We start from the raw sequence: 18,564 nt of genomic DNA, 5'->3' as shown, positions 1-18,564 counted from the left end.
CCCCTGCTCAAGAAAGCACATATGCATGCCCGTCTGAAGTTTGCCAACGAACATCTGAATGACTCAGAGGACAACTGGGTGAAAGTGTTGTGGTCAGATGAGACCAAAATGGAGCTCTTTGACATCAACTCACTGTGTTTGGAGGAGGAGGAATGCTGCCTATGACCCCAAGAACACCATCCCCACCGTCAAACATGGAGGTGGAAACATTATGCTTTGGGGGTGTTTTTCTGCTAAGGGGGCAGGACAACTTCACCGCAACAAAGGGACGATGGACCGGGCCATGTACCGTCAAATCTTGGGTGAGAACCTCCTTCCCTCAGCCAGGGCATAGAAAATGGGTCGTGGATGGGTATTCCAGCATGACAATGGCCCAAAACACACAGCCAAGGCAACAAAGGAGTGTCTCAAGAAGAAGCACATTAAGGTCCTGGAGTGGCCTAGCCAGTCTCCAGACCTTAATCCCATAGAAAATCTGTGGAGGGAGCTGAAGGTTCGAGTTGCCAAACGTCAGCCTCGAAACCTTAATGACTTGGAGAAGATCTGCAAAGAGGAGTGGGACAAAATCCCTCCTGAGATGTGTGCAAACCTGGTGGCCAACTACAAGAAACATCTGATATCTGTGATTGCCACCAAGTACTAAGTCATGTTTTGCAAAGGGGTTAAATAGTTATTTCCCTCAAATTGATTTGCATTTTAATAAAGTTTTTGACATGCGTTTTTAGTTGTTATTGTCTCTCACTGTTCAAATAAACCTACCATTAAAATTATAGACTGATCATTTCTTTGTCAGTGGGCAAACGAATCAAAATCAGCAGGGGATCAAATACTTTTTTCCCCTCACTGTATGCCTTAAATGAGATTATGAATCGTCTGTCATAATGACCATGTCAACCTAACAAACATTTGAATATAAGGCATTCATGTGCTTATGGGATGATGTAAGTCTGCCATGATTGTGTTCAAGTGCTTCTGATGTCAGACCAATAAAAAGCTTGCTTACCATTGACAATATGGTCAAACCTATCCTAATAGATTCTGTAAATGTATTTGTTACGTTTTGGTTGAAAGGGCAGTAGTAAAATGTCACAACTCAGGGAACAACGTTTTGTCAGTTTCCCCACTTGTAATTACGATCTGGAGGGTTACAAGTCCAGCCCAAATGTTTGTATAAAAACACAAGCAACAATACTGAACAAAATTATAAAGTAAGTTTCATTGATTTAAGTTCATTGGGCCCTAATCTATGGATTTCACGACTGGGAAGACAGATATGCATGTGTTCATCACAGATAAAACAAAAATGGGCCTCAGGATCTTGTCATGATCTTTCTGTGCATTGAAATGCCATTGATAAAATGCAGTTGTGTCCGTAGCTTATGCCTGCCCATACCGTAACCCCACCATGGGACACTCTGTTTGACGAAACTGCACATTTTAGAGTGGCCATATTGTCCCCAGCACAAGGTGCATTTGTGTAATGATCATGCTTCTTGATATGCCACACCTGTCAGGTGGATGGATTATCTTGGCAAAGGAGAAATGCTCACTAACATGGATGGAAACAAAATGTGTGTTTAATATTTGAGAGAAATACGCTTTTTGTGGGTTCTTTTATTTCAGCTCATGAAACATGGGACCAACATTTTACATGTTGCGTTTATATTTTTGTTCAAAACCACAGAACATAAACACCATGATGTGAACACAGTCCACCTACATTTAAACTTGATTTTTAGGCTTCAAACCTTTCTAATGAATAACGAATTATAGCAAATAACCAGAAATCCTGTTTTAAATACAAATAACCAACTCAGTCTCAACTAAAATAACAATTTGTAAAAACATTTTTTACACTTAGCTACATCCTTCTCTCATAGCATGATTCTTCTAAACAACAAAAGCGGGCCCAAATGTTTATAAAACAAAAGCTTTGATACTTGTAATTAATCAATACATAAAATAACAAGTCCTTCCCAATCACTGTGAGAATAGATTGGGATCCCTGCTTCATTAATACTAACACGGCTGGGTTTTGAATTCACAGCAAATGGAGATAACTATTCCCCCTCAATAGCTCCTATGACACCCTATCTAATGCACTACTTTACAAGGGCCTGCCACTGTTTCTGGTCCAAAGAGTTGCACTATATAGGGAATGGGGTGTCATTGAATATTTCTCCCCTGCCCTCTATCGGTCTTTGTGTACAGTCCTCAGGTGTTTCTTCAGATGGCCAGTCTGTTTGAAGCGCTTACCACACTCAGAGCAGGTGTAGGGTTTCTCCCCAGTGTGGACCAGTTTGTGGTTCTTCAGATTATTGTAATCCAGAAATCCCTTCCCGCAGTATGAGCACCAGTGTCTCTTCTCCCCGTTATGCCACATCAGGTGAACATTCAGCTCCACACGCCTCTTGAACCGCTTCACACAGAGGGAGCAGGCAAATGGTTTCTCTCCGGTGTGAACGCGGATATGAGCCTCCAGGTCACGCTGTGTAATTAAGCGTTTGTCACAGATTGGGCAGACGAACGGACGCACACCACAGTGGACCACCTGCTCATGCTTAGTCAGGCCGAAGCGGTAGACGAAGGTCTTGCTGCACTGCGGACACTGGTGGCCCCGCTGGTCGCCATGGACGCGGGCGTGGCGGTTGAGGCCCTTGAGGTCGGGGAAGTCCTTGCCACAGGCAGAGCAGGCAAACGGTCGCTTCCCTGAGTGGAGGGAGGCGTGACTCTCTAAAGCAGCGGCGCTGCTCAGGACACGACCGCAGTCTGCACACTGGTTCTTGGCAAGACGTTTCCGTGGAGTCTGGGGAGACTGTTGGAGCTGGAACGGTCCCGGTGGTGACCACATCGGTTGTGATTGGCGGTATCGGCGCGCCTGCTGGAAAGTCAGTGGGCACTGCGGGGACTTTTTGAAGTTGGAGCGAGGGCTGACGGTGACAATGAAGGGGATAGGTTGAGGGGTGGAGGGAGACCGTTTCAAATTTAAAGCCGCCACGGCCGCAGAACGAGGTCTTCCGCGACGAGGGGTGGTGGAAGTGACCTTGAAGGGGTGAGGCTGTGGGTGAGGAGGGGTGGCAGGAGGAGGGTTTGTGTTGTCCCCTGTAGCCTGGCGAGGGCTGGTGCGGCGTGGGCTGGAGGCAGCTTGAGGGCTGGGTCTGTATGACCGGCGCCGCTGTGGGTTAGAAGGCAGAAACTGTGTCTGTGTGACCAAACCTCTTAGCTCTGACCTGAGACCTCTCTGTGAGGCCTTGGTGACCTTTGACCTACTCCTCTTAGCTTGGGCTAGGGCCAATAGTCTCTGAGCCTGCACCCAGGTCATGCTTCTCTTCTTGGACACACCTCCAACAATAGGTGACTGTCTGGTCGGAGAGGTCACATCAATGTTAGCTCCTCCCTCTTCCTCACTGATGTGGTTACTACTTCCTTGTCCACTAGACTTGTCGTCAGCCGTCTCACCGTTAGCGGTGTCTTCTGCTACATCCTGGTCAACGTGAGATTCCCTGGACTTTTCTTCTCCATTCTGCATCACCTTTGAGTAGTCATGGTCTAGAGGGGCGGTTCTCTCTCCTCTGCGTTTCTTAGCAACCACTGGAGATGGCGTGCTGTCCTGGGGGCGGGGCCTTAAGCGGAGGCGGAGACCGGAGAGGAGCGCTTCACGTCGACTTGACCTTCGCTTGCCGCCTACCTGGACAACAATCTCCTCCTTATTCTCGCTGGCGGGGGTCGTCTCCGTAGCGACAGACCTTGTCATCACAGCTTCCGTAGAAGTGGCAGGGAGGGGGGAAAGCCTCTCCCCCTCATCTTCCTGCTCCTCTTTTTCCTCCTCCTTGTCTTTCTCCAGCCTCGGTGGGGCACATTCTCGGGGTACTACTGACAACTGAGCTAAAAACTGTGTCTTAGACAACTGACAGCAGCCAGAGGGTGTGGTTACAGCAGGGGCTGACAGCTGTACAGGGGCTTCATCAGACGTCCTCTCTGGGACAGCAGGTGACTTCGGTGATGGCAGAGTGGGGGAGGGTTGCACATGCTCAGTGACCAACAATGCCTGCATCTCAGGGGGGCCGGCAGGTTCTGTCAACTCAGTAGGAGATGGAGCGGACTGGACAGGTGGAGTTGCCGTGACAATACCCAAATGCTCCAAAACTGTAGGCGGTTGCGGTTGTGTTGGTGGTGCGGCCGGTGGTCCATCAGGTACAGCTGTAGGCCTAGCTGGTTGTGTTGAAGGCACTGCTATTGGACGAGCTACAGGTAGAACGTCTGTGTGGGACTGTGATGGTGATGATCGGGGTGGACGAGGGGGTACGGGGCTGGGCTGTGTATCCTGAAGAGGGGTTCTGGGTAACCCGGAGAGGACAGGTGGCAGGCGCTCTGACGCTGCTGCTGTCGACTTCACCGTTACGGTCGACTGGACAGTTTCTTTTGACAGAGTAGTTACCGTGGACTGGACCATTACAGTAGACAGGACAGTTGATGTAGAATGGATAGTGGCTGCTGATTGAGGAGATGCTGTCAGGTGTAATGTTGGAGACTCTGCTGCTGGTATTACCAGTGACTGCTGTTCTGCTCCAGGGGCCTGGTCCTGGCCTGCACTGCCACTGGTAACCTCTCTGGTCCTGGGCTGGGATGGGCTGAGAGCTTGGGGGGGCTCCTGAGTGTCTGGATCTCCCTGGAGGACTGCCGCTGCAGGTCCTGAGGTAGGCTGGGTGGTGGGAGGCCTTTCCTGGGTGTAACAGTTGACCAAGGCCCTGGCGGCTCCAGGTGGGACCAGGGCTACAGAGGGAGGGAGATTGACAGGAAGGAGAAAGGTAGAGGGGAAAGTTGAAAGGGAGAGCCAGAAAGAACAAAAGACAGAGAGAATAACAGTGGAGAGATTATTATAGATATTATTAGAGCCTGGTTCTCATTCCAATACTGTTTATTACATTGTAATAAGATGTGTGATTCAGAAGCAGGTCTCCCTAGTTCCTACCTCTGCCTGGTAACTCTCTGAGAGGTTGTCTGCGGACCAGAGTCGGGGGATCTCCCCCCTCCTTCTTCAGCAGTATGTACCCGGGGGAGTAGTCATCAGAATAGTCTGCCTCCTGGGGTGGGGGGGCAATGTCAACAACAACAGGCTATATTAGTGTCAACAAAAACTCTGATAAAGGCTGTTAGGCCGATGTACGTACATTTAAATAAAAATAAGAAGATTCCAGGAAGTGCAGTGTACAGGTGTTTCCTTTTCTCTGGGGTCAACAACAATAGGTTGAGTAGAGAGGTGGATGAATTGACAAGACAGAAAACAGATCAGTCCGTGCTATCCGGGATCTTTAGGACTTCCCCACCCCATTGAAGTTGAAATGTAAAACGGTTAGGTAGGGGTTTAGGATACGGACGTCCCAACGATCCTTGATAGCACTGACCCAAACAGATCGGGGACTCAGGCTAGGTCTTACCCAGTCCACCTCCTGTTTGATCAGCACTAAGGCCGTCTGTGTGTTGCCCTCCTCGTCGTAGGCCCCACGGTGCAGCTCCGTCCCCTGGTTCTCCTCCTGCAGGTGCTGCTCCACAGCCCGAGGCAAAGCATGCGCTGTCAGAACTGGAAATACCAGATCAGGGGAGAGAGAGAGAGTGGTTAGGACATAAGCCTGACAGAACATTGTGTTGCAACACACCGTACCTATAGACCACACCTCAAAACCAAATTTTCTTCTCTGTAATATTGTAGTCTATAGACCTTTGAAAAAAATAATAATAATCCTACAACTGTTAGCTCGAAATCCAAGCCCATAATCATAAGCCTAATGTGTCTACTGCTACTACAATCAATACTACTGCGCTGCTACGTGAAAGTGGCATGCACATCTGTCCAGTAGTTTATAAATATATATTGATGAGAATGAGAAACTTAAAGGATGTTTTGACTTGAGACAAATTCATCTGTGGGTGTTTTCAAGAAGTCAAAAAAGAAAATTTGACTACGAAATGAAGGTAAAATATATATGATTTTTTTTGTTTGTCCCTACCCTCTGAACAATCAAAATTTGGTTTGAGGTGACTAGGTCACATGGTCAAGGACAAATTGAATTTAAATGTATTTTGTATATGAATATCTATACACACACACACACACACACACACACACACTGAACATAAACAACATGCAACAATTTTACTGAGTTACAGTTCATAAGGAAATCAGTCAGTTTAAATAAATTCATTAGGCCCTTATCTATGGATTTCACATGACTTGACAGGGTCGCAGCAAATCAGAATTAGTTTCCCCCCCATAAAAGAGCTTTATTACAGACAGAAATACTCCTGTTTCATCAGCTGTCCAGGTAGCTGGTCTCAGACAATCCCACAGGTGAAGAAGCCAGATGTGGAGGTCCTGGGCTAACATGGGTACACGTGGTCTTCGGTTGGACGTACTGCCAAACTTTCTAAAACAATGTTGGCGGCGGCTTATAGTAGAGAAATTAACATTCAATTCTCTGGCAACAGCTCTTGTGGACATTCCTGCAGTCAGCATGCCAATTGCAAGCTCCCTTAAAACCTGAGACATCTGTGGCATTGTGACAAAACTGCACATTTTAGAGTGGCCTTTATTGTCCCCAGCACAAGGTGCACCTGTGTAATGATCATGCTGTGGATGGATTATCTTGGCAAATGAGAAATGCTCACTAACAGGGATGTAAACCAGTTTGTACACAAAATTTGAGAAGAATATGCTTTTTGTCCGTATAGGAAAATTTCTGGGATCTTTTATTTCAGCTCATGAAAACATGGGCCAATCACATTTCAGAAGTTATAAGCAGATAAATAGAAATTAGGCTAAAGTGTATTTTTCTACCAGAAGTTGTTCCGATGTCTGCCTGACAAATTCTTATTTCTCCATGGCATTATTGAATACTCTTTTATGATTGGTTTGAAGGGCGTTATAGAGCGTGTATATTTCCCTCTAATGCACGGTATATTGACATAGTAGAATTCAATGGCTATAGTTAGTAGTTACACGTTTTGTTTGAAATGCTGTTGAAAGCAAAAGTCGATTTCAAAACATTATTTGGATTGTTGAATTCGATATGTCATAATAGCAAGCGAAGACTGACAAAACACAGGCCTTATTTTAAGTTTTTATTAAAACTTCTATGGGAATAATGAATGAAAACATTTCTGTATTTGACCGCTAGGTTTTAAATGGGTATGATGACACCTCCCAGGGATGGACTGGGAATGAAAAATGGCCCTGGACTTTGACTCAGACCGGCCCACCAAAATCCCACCAACAATACACCACCAACGGAACAAAACGTTATGTAAACAAGATTACTGAACAATATTTATAACAATAACTTCGGTAAAATAGATGTAAAATAGAACAAGGGCAACGTGTTGCTCTTATGAGGAGGCTGGCTGGAAGGAGCACATAATGAAACTGCCAGCAAGGTGGCAAGAACCATCTGACCATTCAAATAAATAACACAGGAAGACATTTGTTGGTGAAACAACTGGTGAGTAGGCAAGTCATAGAATACAATTAAAATAAAACATTTCCTACCGCCTTAAATTAGCAATTTCTGCAGCAGCTCACTTCTCTCAGCAATGCCATCTACAACCAGGTCACTGTCCAGGGTCATTAAAACATCTCGCTCAGTAGCCATGAGCATAAAAGCCTCCAGGTGCTGTTGAGAGAGTGCTCCTGAGCCTACTCTTGATGAATTTCAGAGTAGAGAAGCTCCACTCACAAGCTACCTGGGTTACTGACAGGGTAACTAAGAATTTGTAAGCAAGGCCCAGGATGTGGTATGCGTCAGTCAATAGGTTGTACTGACTAAGAATACGGTAGCAACACACTGGACAGTCCTTGCAAGATGAACAGCTCTTGTTCACCATCTCCACCTTGCCTTCATTTCATTCAGGTCCATGATCCTCCATAGTCCTGGTTGTGTATTCTTCATATCTCAATTGTTTTAACCTAGTCCACTGTTCTGCCAGACTCATGAGCTCACTCTGTAAATTGGCCACCGTTGCTCTGCTGTCAAATTTGATCAAACATTTGCTTAGTTCTTGAAGGGCTGTCTGTGGAAGGCCACTGGATGTTAGCTGACTAAAGTTAAGGTCCAGAAGAGCCATGTCGGCATACAAAGTGCCATTACTCAAAAATAGTCGATGGATGCCATCTATAACTGTATCCAGTATTTGATTATGTACACCAATCCTGTATGTATGCACTCTCTGTCCCAGTAAAAGTCTCATCTTGTGCACTCTCTCCAGGCATAGTTTTCTTTCGAGCACTTTTCGTTGGCAGAGTGGTCCCTAACTCCAGCTCTGTTTTCTCATCCCGTTCCTGAAACTTCCCGTTGGCCCACTGAACAAATGTGTCTGCAGCTGCCTTGACTTTTTCAAAATCTCTTTGCCATTCCTTTCAGCTGCTCCCCTGTAGACACAACCATACGATGCGCAGACAGAATGTCCATTCCACTTGTTTGAAGATATTTTGAGACTGGTGAGGTGACCTGAAATATTCTGAGGAATATCTGAGCTGTAAGTATTGTTTCATACTTCAGCAACCCCTCAAAGTATCCTTGTGCCTTGACCCGTGCAGTAGTGTTGATGTTTTTCTGATCTTGTATGGTTGAAAGAGTGAGAAGGACATCAACGTACAGACTCATCTGGATTTCCAAAAGCTCCAGAGACCTTCTTTAAGGCACTGTATTTAGCCCACCAGCGTCTCTCAAATTGGAGCAAGACGTCTCTGTCTTGGGTCCTTGCTCTCCTTCTCCCAAATGTTCATCCTCTGGTAGGATTCACGGAAGAACACAGCTATGTTGTTAATGAGAGAAACCTGACACACTTGCCAAGACACTTTCTGTTGTGTCTGCCAAAACAATGTTCAAAATGTGTGCATAGCACCACACATGCACTTGATTGGTGGACCTGCAGAGAGCTGGGCAGAGAAGCTTTTATACTGGCCTTGCATACTGGAGGCTCCCATCAGTGGAATTGCCAATGCACTTGCTGATGTCAAGCTTCATGTTTTCCAGTACTTCACTCAGTACCTGGACAAATTATTGTCCAGTGGATGCCTCGCATTTCACCACAGCCACAAGCCTCCCATGGATGACGTTTGTCACATATCTGACTATGACAGAGCATTGATCTTGTGTTGTAATATCCTGCGTAATGTCAATCTGGACTGAAAACATACCAGCTTCCTGGGTTTCACTTGCTATGGTGGCCTGCATTGTGTTGGGTGGTGGTAATGACGTTATCGATGGTAGTCTTTGATAATAGTGATTAGAGAGCCTCTGCCGCCTCTTGACCCAGACTTATGCAGTTTTGCTTTTCTCTACGCAGGCAGTGAGATGCTCTTTCATACACATGTCATACTTTCCCAGCAGAATGATCATCTCTAAAAAGTTGTCATGGTCAATGCTGCTGTCATCCAGCGTATAACCTGCTTCAGACTGCATGCCTCTGTAGCTCAGACCCCTCTTGCCTTTAACAACATCTATAATGCGCTCTAGCACTTGCCTTCTGCGCACTTGCTCTCGATGAGCAAACATCTGACTGCCGAGGAACAGGCTCTCAATGTTACCTTTGGAGGACCTTAGAAAGTAGGCCTCAGCATAACTTCTATGCATAATGCTCTTCCACTCTCTGATGGATTTGCTCCCAGTCAGCCATTCCATTCATGAAAGGGCTGTACTCGGTGGGCTTTGCAAATGCCAAACAAATGAAGCAGAATAAAGCACAGTTCTCTTCACTGTATGACAGCCACTTCCTGTTGGTCCCATCTTTACAAAAGAAAACCTTCTGCACCACAGACTTTTCACACTTTTGTTGGTTGGGGGTGGAAGCTAAAAAACATTTAGGTCCCCTGACTTCACCCTCTTAAAATAAATCACAAATTAGGGTGGCAGTGGCATCCTGGCTCAATCTACATCTGTCCACTGCAGATGCACCATCCTCTACCTGGATGAGTATTTAGTACAATATAAAAACATTAAAAAGTAGAATGTTAATATAATAGTACAATGTTAGTATAATATTAATATATTAAATGCATAATGTTAGTATATTCATCATTTCATATAATCGTATACTATATACCACTAGTATAATATTAATTCCAATTGAACAATACAGCAGCTTAAAAAAAATACACAACCAACATTTATACTTTTTGTAGGTTTTGTTCCGTCATTAAATCCTTGTGCAAGAAAAATGGTCTACATTGGTGGTTAGTCTCTAATTTGTTAATGCTAAGTACTAACTTGACAATAATCATAACCATTCATGCATAACAATGAGTTCAACAGCAACCTTTTTTTAATGTGGCGCCCCATCCAGGCTGTGATTGGTCGGTTCACAAAAAGTGACATTGACGAGCGCTTGTTTCAACAAAAGGCACCCGATATAGCTAAATAGCCAGCTAGCCAAACATTGCTTTTCTTATCCCTATTGTCTTCGGTGTTACTGATTCAGCTGCAAACCCTTGACTAACAGTTGAACTGGTATTGCTGGGCTCAATGGGCTGCTCTCTCATCTCTGCTGCCAGTACCTTCAGGCTAACTAGGCTGAGATGATTGACTGGTAACAGCGCCAAATGAATAATTTGTTACTTTAAAAGATTTGGCTTCATCAGCCTCAAGGGACTTCAACCTCTTCTCTCTCTGCTTTTCAGCACCACCTTTATGTTTTTTTCTCTGTTTGGCCATCTTGCTCCACTGCACTATTTATCCAAATGTCACCAGTTAACAGAGATGGGAAAGGGGCGGGGCCCAGGTAAAGTTAGAATGGACTGGACCAAAAGTATTTGGCTGGGAGAGAGAGGCTGACAGATGTAATACCCAACCGCAGTGGCAGTGGCCCGGCAGCCCACTCGCCTGGGCCAGTCAGACACGCAGCACTTAGTTATCTTTATTTAAGCAGGGGCTATTTATATTTTACACTGCATCGGCCCCAATTGTCAAGCGGACCCACTGGGAAAACTCCTGGTGCTCCAGATGGCCAGTCCATCATTGACACCTCCACTGTGGGACTCTATAGGATCTCACTTGCTGGTGCAAGGCTCTGCACTCCTCCTTGATTGTTCTGCCCACTCTGATTAATTTGCTCCCATTGGAAATAACAGGCTCTGGTCTATTTTTTTTATTTTTTTTAAGTATAATGCTAGCCAAGACCAACAACACCAAAACGGACTATACAGCTGCAAGTAGAGTTCCAAACGGACAGTACTAAACAAGTTAAACGTCTGACCTGTGATTCAATGTTTTCCACACACACAGCTATGTGTAGCCTACTTGGACACCGCGTGCCCCCACAACGACTAGCCTGAAGCCACAGGGCTTTCTCGCAAACTCTATTTCCCTATGTGAGAGCATTGGGAAAATGAAAGGGAAGCAAAAGGGAGTCTGTTGCGCAACTTTATGCACTCAACTGAAATGTGTCTTCCGCATTTAACCCAACCCCTCTTAATCAGAGGTGCAGGATTAAATCGACATCAACGGCGCCATGCTCAAGGGCAGAAGAAAAAAAACGGTAGATTTGTAACACGTTGCAGGGTTGGGGATTCTAATCAGCGACATTTCGGTTCCTGGTCCAACGCTCTTAGCAGCCCCCTGTCAACTGTACAGCGACATTTCGGTTCCTGGTCCAACGCTCTTAGCAGCCCCCTGTGAACTGTACAGCGACATTTCGGTTCCTGGTCCAACGCTCTTAGCAGCCCCCTGTGAACTGTACAGCGACATTTCGGTTCCTGGCCCAACGCTCTTAGCCGCTAGGCTACCTGCCGCCCCTTGTGAACTGTAGGTCGGGATTTTTGACCTGGCTACATGTACATCGAACAACACAGCAGTGATCAGTAGGGACGAATGTTGGGTTCCACCCATTTGCGGTCGAGGGGAATTCCTTATTATTACGTGATTATCGACAAACGCCTACAACTTCTCCATACACTGACTAGGCTTCATTTCTGCTTGTAACATACACCTGACATGTGGAGTTCTCCAGGGAAGCTATTAGCCTGATGTAGAGTTTACTGGTTACGTTCCAAAAAAAAGGTGTATACAAATTAAACGTATATATTAAGCAGTTTGGGAAAATATTCTCAGCGTTGAGCCTTCATGCTCAGCTAAATATCTAGGCTATTAGGATGTTTGATCATTTGAAAGTAGATTTGCTAACTAGTCCAGTAGCGTATTCATTCCGCCGATTCTGTTCCAAAATGTTTCGGAAACAAACGGGGCGGGAACTACCTGAATTTGTTCAATAAAAACGAATTTGATATAAAACCATTATAAATTGTGTGGGGGAATGAATACACCCGTGTTCTACTCACCGCATTGAACGCCAATGTCACGTTTGCCGATACGTGATGTTCTTTCACTCGTTCCAGGCTCTGCGGTTTGGCGTTCACTTTCACCCGTCGATATCTTCACATTTTCTAGGGATCGAAGCCTCGATTTGAGGTCCTCGTTCTCTTCTTTTATTCTAGATATTTCGGCTCGCAGTTCCTCAATAGTTGTTTCAAAAAGTTTCGTTGTCTCAGTGACTGCCGTCTTCAATACACTCTCCATAACAAAGGCGAACTGGGTTTGAAAACATTCTTTCGACATGTTGGCGGCAACCAGCTTCACCCCACACTTTCGATTATTATTTCCAATGTAATGTACAGGATTGATCAGAATTGGCGGCCTACGTCCGTGACACCATGGTTTCTCTTTCCTCTGTGGACCACTGAGGTGTGATATTAAATGGAGACTGAGTGCAAGATGGCCGACCGTTGTTTTAGGTAATCTACCCACGTTCGCATACGCCGACTCATGGACGGTCCATATCCGGGTTGGCCGTTTGCATCCGGTTTATACGGACCAACGTCACATGCGCGCTAGCACTCATCGGGAGCAGCTACGATAGCCGTGTTCGAGAGCCACAAAGTAACTGCAGGCTGAGTGATCTACAAATCACCTTGCATCTTAAATAACGACTAATTATGATTTGTAGATTAGTCAATAAATGTATCCATGATACTTTACAGTTTTGATCCTCTCGAACACGGCCAATATGTTCGCCTGTGAGTGATGGGGAACAAATCTGCCTCCGCGACAAACATTTTTTTTTAATATATATATATTTGTATTTATTATTAACAGTAACATGCAAAACATAAACATAACAGCCAGAGGGATTCCAAAGAAATGAGAAAAAAATAAAAATAAAACTATTCCACATTATATCAAATCAAATACAGACATATAGCGAATACATTTTTTTGACATTTTGTTTTGTATACGTTTTAAAGACTCTAAATAGTTTTCCACATCAGATAAAAAAAATTAAGAAAAGGTGCTTTTTCTTTATAAATTTTGATTTGTGTATGAAATATCCCAACTGGCGCATGACACCTCACTTTAAAAAAAAAAGTGTCTCAAGCTAGATTAGCATTGGATATCGTGAAGCAGTTCTCCAAAATCTCAGGTTTGGTTTTAAATCTTTCCAAATGTGAGATGTTTGTTTTGAAAGGAGCTGTCAATCCAGCAGATTGTAACATCTCTGAAAAAGATACTGTAACCTACCTCGGTGTAAAGATTACCACAAATCTTAAGGCTGTGAATGATCTTAATTTGAACCCTGTAACTGAATCTGTCAAAAAAAAAATATCCTCATGGTTAGGGAGGGATTTAAGTCTTCAAGGAAGGGTGCTTTTATCCAAAGCTGAGGGGCTATCTCGTGCATCCTATCTTTTTTCATCTATTGACATTCCCAAATCCACTTGCTGGACCTTAGATAAACTATTGTACAACTTCATATGGAAAAACAAGCCACGTGAAATAAAAAGAGATGTTATCACCAACAGGGATTGTGATGGCGGTCTAAATGTCTTAGATTTCACTCTCTTCAATCAGATATCAAAGGTTAACTGGACTAAAAGGTACATAAAAAATCCTCATAGTTTCTGGAATATTATACCTCATTTTGTTTTTCAGAAGCTCGGAGGGCTTAATTTTTTACTACACTGTCCATATATTGTGGGTAAACTTCCTGTGAAATTGGCGTGTTTTCACAAGCAGGCTTTAATGTGCTGGGCTTTGCTCTATAAACACAACTTTTCACCTCATAAATGTTTTATATGGAATAATGTTATTACATAATTAATAACGATATTACATAGAAACAAGATGTTAAATGGTTCTCGAAAAACATTGTTCTTGTCAGCCAATTAGTTAGTATTAGTGGGAATCTATTTACACGGAGAGAATTTATGGAAAGATACAACTTTGAGGTTTCAAGCAAGGAATATGACACTGTTATTAAAGCTATACCTAGTGGGATAAAAACTTTACTTCAGAATAATACATATTTTGGAATATCTCCGATTGTAAGCAATGTTCAGTTGAATGGCATTGGTCTACTAGATACGAAATTCATCAATCGTTTATTAAGGGATATTTTCTACAGGAAGTCTATTCCATCTGCGATATTTTGTTGGGCTTCATCGTTTGATGTAAACTGGCGCCGTGCTTGGCTCACTCCACACAAATTTATGGTGACCAATAAAGTAAAGGAGATCTCCTTTAAGATAATCCATAGATTCTATCCGTGTAATAGTTTGATTTCTAAATATATACTTGATGTTACCAGTGAATGCAGTTTTTGTGAACTAGAAACTGAATCTATTGAACACTTATTCTGTAATTGTTTATATAGTGAAGTGTTCTGGACTGATGTAAAACTATATCTTGTCCTCAAATTGCATACAACCATTGAAATTTCTAAGTTTGACATGTTTTTTTACTACACTGATTCCACAATTGAACATGAGTATGTCATAAATCTCTTTATTTTATTAGGAAAATGTTTCATACACAAATCAAAATTTATGAAGAAAAAGCCCCTTTTCTTAATTTTTTTATCTGATGTGGAAAACTATTTAGAGTCTTTAAAGCATATACAAAACAAAATGTCGCTATATGTCTGTATTTGATTTGATATAATGTGGAATAGTTTTATTTAAAAAATATTATCATTTCTTTGGAATCCCTCTGGCTGTTATGTTTATGTTTTGCATGTTACTGTTAATAATAAAAATTTTAAAAAATAAAAAAAGGAGGCTTTCACAGAGGGTCAGGATAGAGATGAGTCTGTGACAGTAGGAGTGAAGTTTTGGGGAAAGGTGGACCCTTGCCCCTTTGTCTGATCCATTTGTGGTTTCAGGGTGGGTGAAAACAGAGTCGGGTACTGTGGAATCGGTGAGGGTAACCAGAAGTGGTCTTGTGATAATTGTTTGTGTTTATGTTGGTCAGAGGGAGAAGGCGGTCGGCATTAAACGAATGGGGGCAAGACATTTGAATTGTTTCGCTCTCAAGAAAAGGGGGCCATTGAAAGGACTGATTACTGGTGTAGCAGTAAATGTAAAAGTTGACCAACTGAAGGGGAAGATTCCCGGTGTTTGTGATGCTCGTTGTTTGGTGCGACACAGACAGGGTGGCGATAGTGGCTAAACAGAAGCGTCATTGTCTGTTCTTTTGAGTTTTGATGTTAAGTCTTTGCCCAACAAAGTGATGTTAGGATATACAAGTTATCCTGTACGAGCTTTTTTACCGAATACATTACGTTGTTACAGGTTTCAAGCTTATGGGCATGTGGCAGCAGTGTGTAGGAGAGAGGTTCCTAGGTGTGAGAAGTGTGCAGAAGGGCATGAGACAAAGGAATGTGTAGCATTGGGGAAAGTAGTGGTATGTGTTAATTGTAGTGGTGCCCATGGGGCTGGGAATCAGAAATGTCCCGTGCGAGAGACTCAGGTTGAGGTTTCCAGGGTTAGAGTAGTGCATAAGTTGTCGTATGCTGAGGCAGTGAAGAAAGTAGAGGAAGATGGGTCAAGAGGGAGGGATCCTGAGAGGAGTGGTGTAGTAGTAGATCTGTACCAGTACAGAGGGAGGGATCCTGAGAGGAGTGGTGTGAGTAGTAGATCTGTACCAGTACAGAGGGAGGGATCCTGAGAGGAGTGGTGTAGTAGTAGATCTGTACCAGTACAGAGGGAGGGATCCTGAGAGGAGTGGTGTAGTAGTAGATCTGTACCAGTACAGAGGGAGGGATCCTGAGAGGAGTGGTGTAGTAGTAGATCTGTACCAGTACAGAGGGAGGGATCCTGAGAGGAGTGGTGTAGTAGTAGATCTGTACCAGTACAGAGGGAGGGATCCTGAGAGGAGTGGTGTAGTAGTAGATCTGTACCAGTACAGAGGGAGGGATCCTGAGAGGAGTGGTGTGAGTAGTAGATCTGTACCAGTACAGAGGGAGGGATCCTGAGAGGAGTGATGTGAGTAGTAGATCTGTACCAGTACAGAGGGAGGGATCCTGAGAGGAGTGGTGTAGTAGTAGATCTGTACCAGTACAGAGGGAGGGATCCTGAGAGGAGTGGTGTAGTAGTAGATCTGTACCAGTACAGAGGGAGGGATCCTGAGAGGAGTGGTGTAGTAGTAGATCTGTACCAGTACAGAGGGAGGGATCCTGAGAGGAGTGGTGTAGTAGTAGATCTGTACCAGTACAGAGGGAGGGATCCTGAGAGGAGTGGTGTAGTAGTAGATCTGTACCAGTACAGAGGGAGGGATCCTGAGAGGAGTGGTGTAGTAGTAGATCTGTACCAGTACAGAGGGAGGGATCCTGAGAGGAGTGGTGTAGTAGTAGATCTGTACCAGTACAGAGGGAGGGATCCTGAGAGGAGTGGTGTAGTAGTAGATCTGTACCAGTACAGAGGGAGGGATCCTGAGAGGAGTGGTGTAGTAGTAGATCTGTACCAGTACAGAGGGAGGGATCCTGAGAGGAGTGGTGTAGTAGTAGATCTGTACCAGTACAGAGGGAGGGATCCTGAGAGGAGTGGTGTAGTAGTAGATCTGTACCAGTACAGAGGGAGGGATCCTGAGAGGAGTGGTGTAGTAGTAGATCTGTACCAGTACAGAGGGAGGGATCCTGAGAGGAGTGGTGTAGTAGTAGATCTGTACCAGTACAGAGGGAGGGATCCTGAGAGGAGTGGTGTAGTAGTAGATCTGTACCAGTACAGAGGGAGGGATCCTGAGAGGAGTGGTGTAGTAGTAGATCTGTACCAGAACAGAGGGAGGGATCCTGAGAGGAGTGGTGTAGTAGTAGATCTGTACCAGTACAGAGGGAGGGATCCTGAGAGGAGTGGTGTAGTAGTAGATCTGTACCAGTACAGAGGGAGGGATCCTGAGAGGAGTGGTGTAGTAGTAGATCTGTACCAGTACAGAGGGAGGGATCCTGAGAGGAGTGGTGTAGTAGTAGATCTGTACCAGTACAGAGGGAGGGATCCTGAGAGGAGTGGTGTAGTAGTAGATCTGTACCAGTACAGAGGGAGGGATCCTGAGAGGAGTGGTGTAGTAGTAGATCTGTACCAGTACAGAGGGAGGGATCCTGAGAGGAGTGGTGTAGTAGTAGATCTGTACCAGTACAGAGGGAGGGATCCTGAGAGGAGTGGTGTAGTAGTAGATCTGTACCAGTACAGAGGGAGGGATCCTGAGAGGAGTGGTGTAGTAGTAGATCTGTACCAGTACAGAGGGAGGGATCCTGAGAGGAGTGGTGTAGTAGTAGATCTGTACCAGTACAGAGGGAGGGATCCTGAGAGGAGTGGTGTAGTAGTAGATCTGTACCAGTACAGAGGGAGGGATCCTGAGAGGAGTGGTGTAGTAGTAGATCTGTACCAGTACAGAGGGAGGGATCCTGAGAGGAGTGGTGTAGTAGTAGATCTGTACCAGTACAGAGGGAGGGATCCTGAGAGGAGTGGTGTAGTAGTAGATCTGTACCAGTACAGAGGGAGGGATCCTGAGAGGAGTGGTGTAGTAGTAGATCTGTACCAGAACAGAGGGAGGGATCCTGAGAGGAGTGGTGTAGTAGTAGATCTGTACCAGTACAGAGGGAGGGATCCTGAGAGGAGTGGTGTAGTAGTAGATCTGTACCAGTACAGAGGGAGGGATCCTGAGAGGAGTGGTGTAGTAGTAGATCTGTACCAGTACAGAGGGAGGGATCCTGAGAGGAGTGGTGTAGTAGTAGATCTGTACCAGTACAGAGGGAGGGATCCTGAGAGGAGTGGTGTAGTAGTAGATCTGTACCAGTACAGAGGGAGGGATCCTGAGAGGAGTGGTGTAGTAGTAGATCTGTACCAGTACAGAGGGAGGGATCCTGAGAGGAGTGGTGTAGTAGTAGATCTGTACCAGTACAGAGGGAGGGATCCTGAGAGGAGTGGTGTAGTAGTAGATCTGTACCAGTACAGAGGGAGGGATCCTGAGAGGAGTGGTGTAGTAGTAGATCTGTACCAGTACAGAGGGAGGGATCCTGAGAGGAGTGGTGTAGTAGTAGACCTGTACCAGTACAGAGGGAGGGATCCCGAGAGGAGTGGTGTAGTAGTAGACCTGTACCAGTACAGAGGGATAAACCAACAAGTGATTATATGTTTCAGTAAGATTGGATATTTAGCATTTATAGCAATGGTTATCAACTGTACTGCAGGGATGGAACGTAAGTCGCAGAAAATTGAGTTTGTGGTGGCAGCTGCAGAGAAGCATT

The 18,564-nt window shown here is 44.8% G+C and overlaps 1 protein-coding gene across 1 annotated transcript; it reads right to left on the bottom strand.

Moving 5' to 3' along the window:
• Positions 1 to 1,557: 1,557 nt before the first annotated feature.
• On the bottom strand, positions 1,558 to 12,870 carry LOC115202428 (uncharacterized). Its single transcript, XM_029766563.1, has 4 exons — positions 12,329 to 12,870; positions 5,439 to 5,581; positions 4,973 to 5,084; positions 1,558 to 4,773 (listed from the first exon to the last, which is right to left on the bottom strand). Exons 1-4 carry the CDS (start codon positions 12,603 to 12,605, stop codon positions 2,192 to 2,194), a joined length of 3,114 nt encoding a protein of 1,037 aa, XP_029622423.1. The 5' UTR covers positions 12,606 to 12,870; the 3' UTR covers positions 1,558 to 2,191.
• Positions 12,871 to 18,564: the final 5,694 nt, after the last annotated feature.

This window comes from Salmo trutta, chromosome 11 (genome assembly GCF_901001165.1).
Source record: "Salmo trutta chromosome 11, fSalTru1.1, whole genome shotgun sequence".
NCBI classification, from domain to species: domain Eukaryota; kingdom Metazoa; phylum Chordata; class Actinopteri; order Salmoniformes; family Salmonidae; genus Salmo; species Salmo trutta.
The sequence above is the reverse complement of the archived record's forward strand: the minus strand, read 5'-3'. Positions and strand labels throughout refer to the sequence as shown.

Excerpts from the sequence above, each read along its gene's own strand:
- LOC115202428 (XM_029766563.1), bottom strand. The coding sequence starts at position 12,605 with ATGTCGAAAGAATGTTTTCAAACCCAGTTCGCCTTTGTTATGGAGAGT. Across the intron at positions 5,582-12,328 it reads TGACATTGGCGTTCAATGCG|TTCTGACAGCGCATGCTTTG; the intron begins GTGAGTAGAACA and ends TGGTATTTCCAG. Across the intron at positions 4,774-4,972 it reads CAGAGAGTTACCAGGCAGAG|CCCTGGTCCCACCTGGAGCC; the intron begins GTAGGAACTAGG and ends CTCCCTCTGTAG.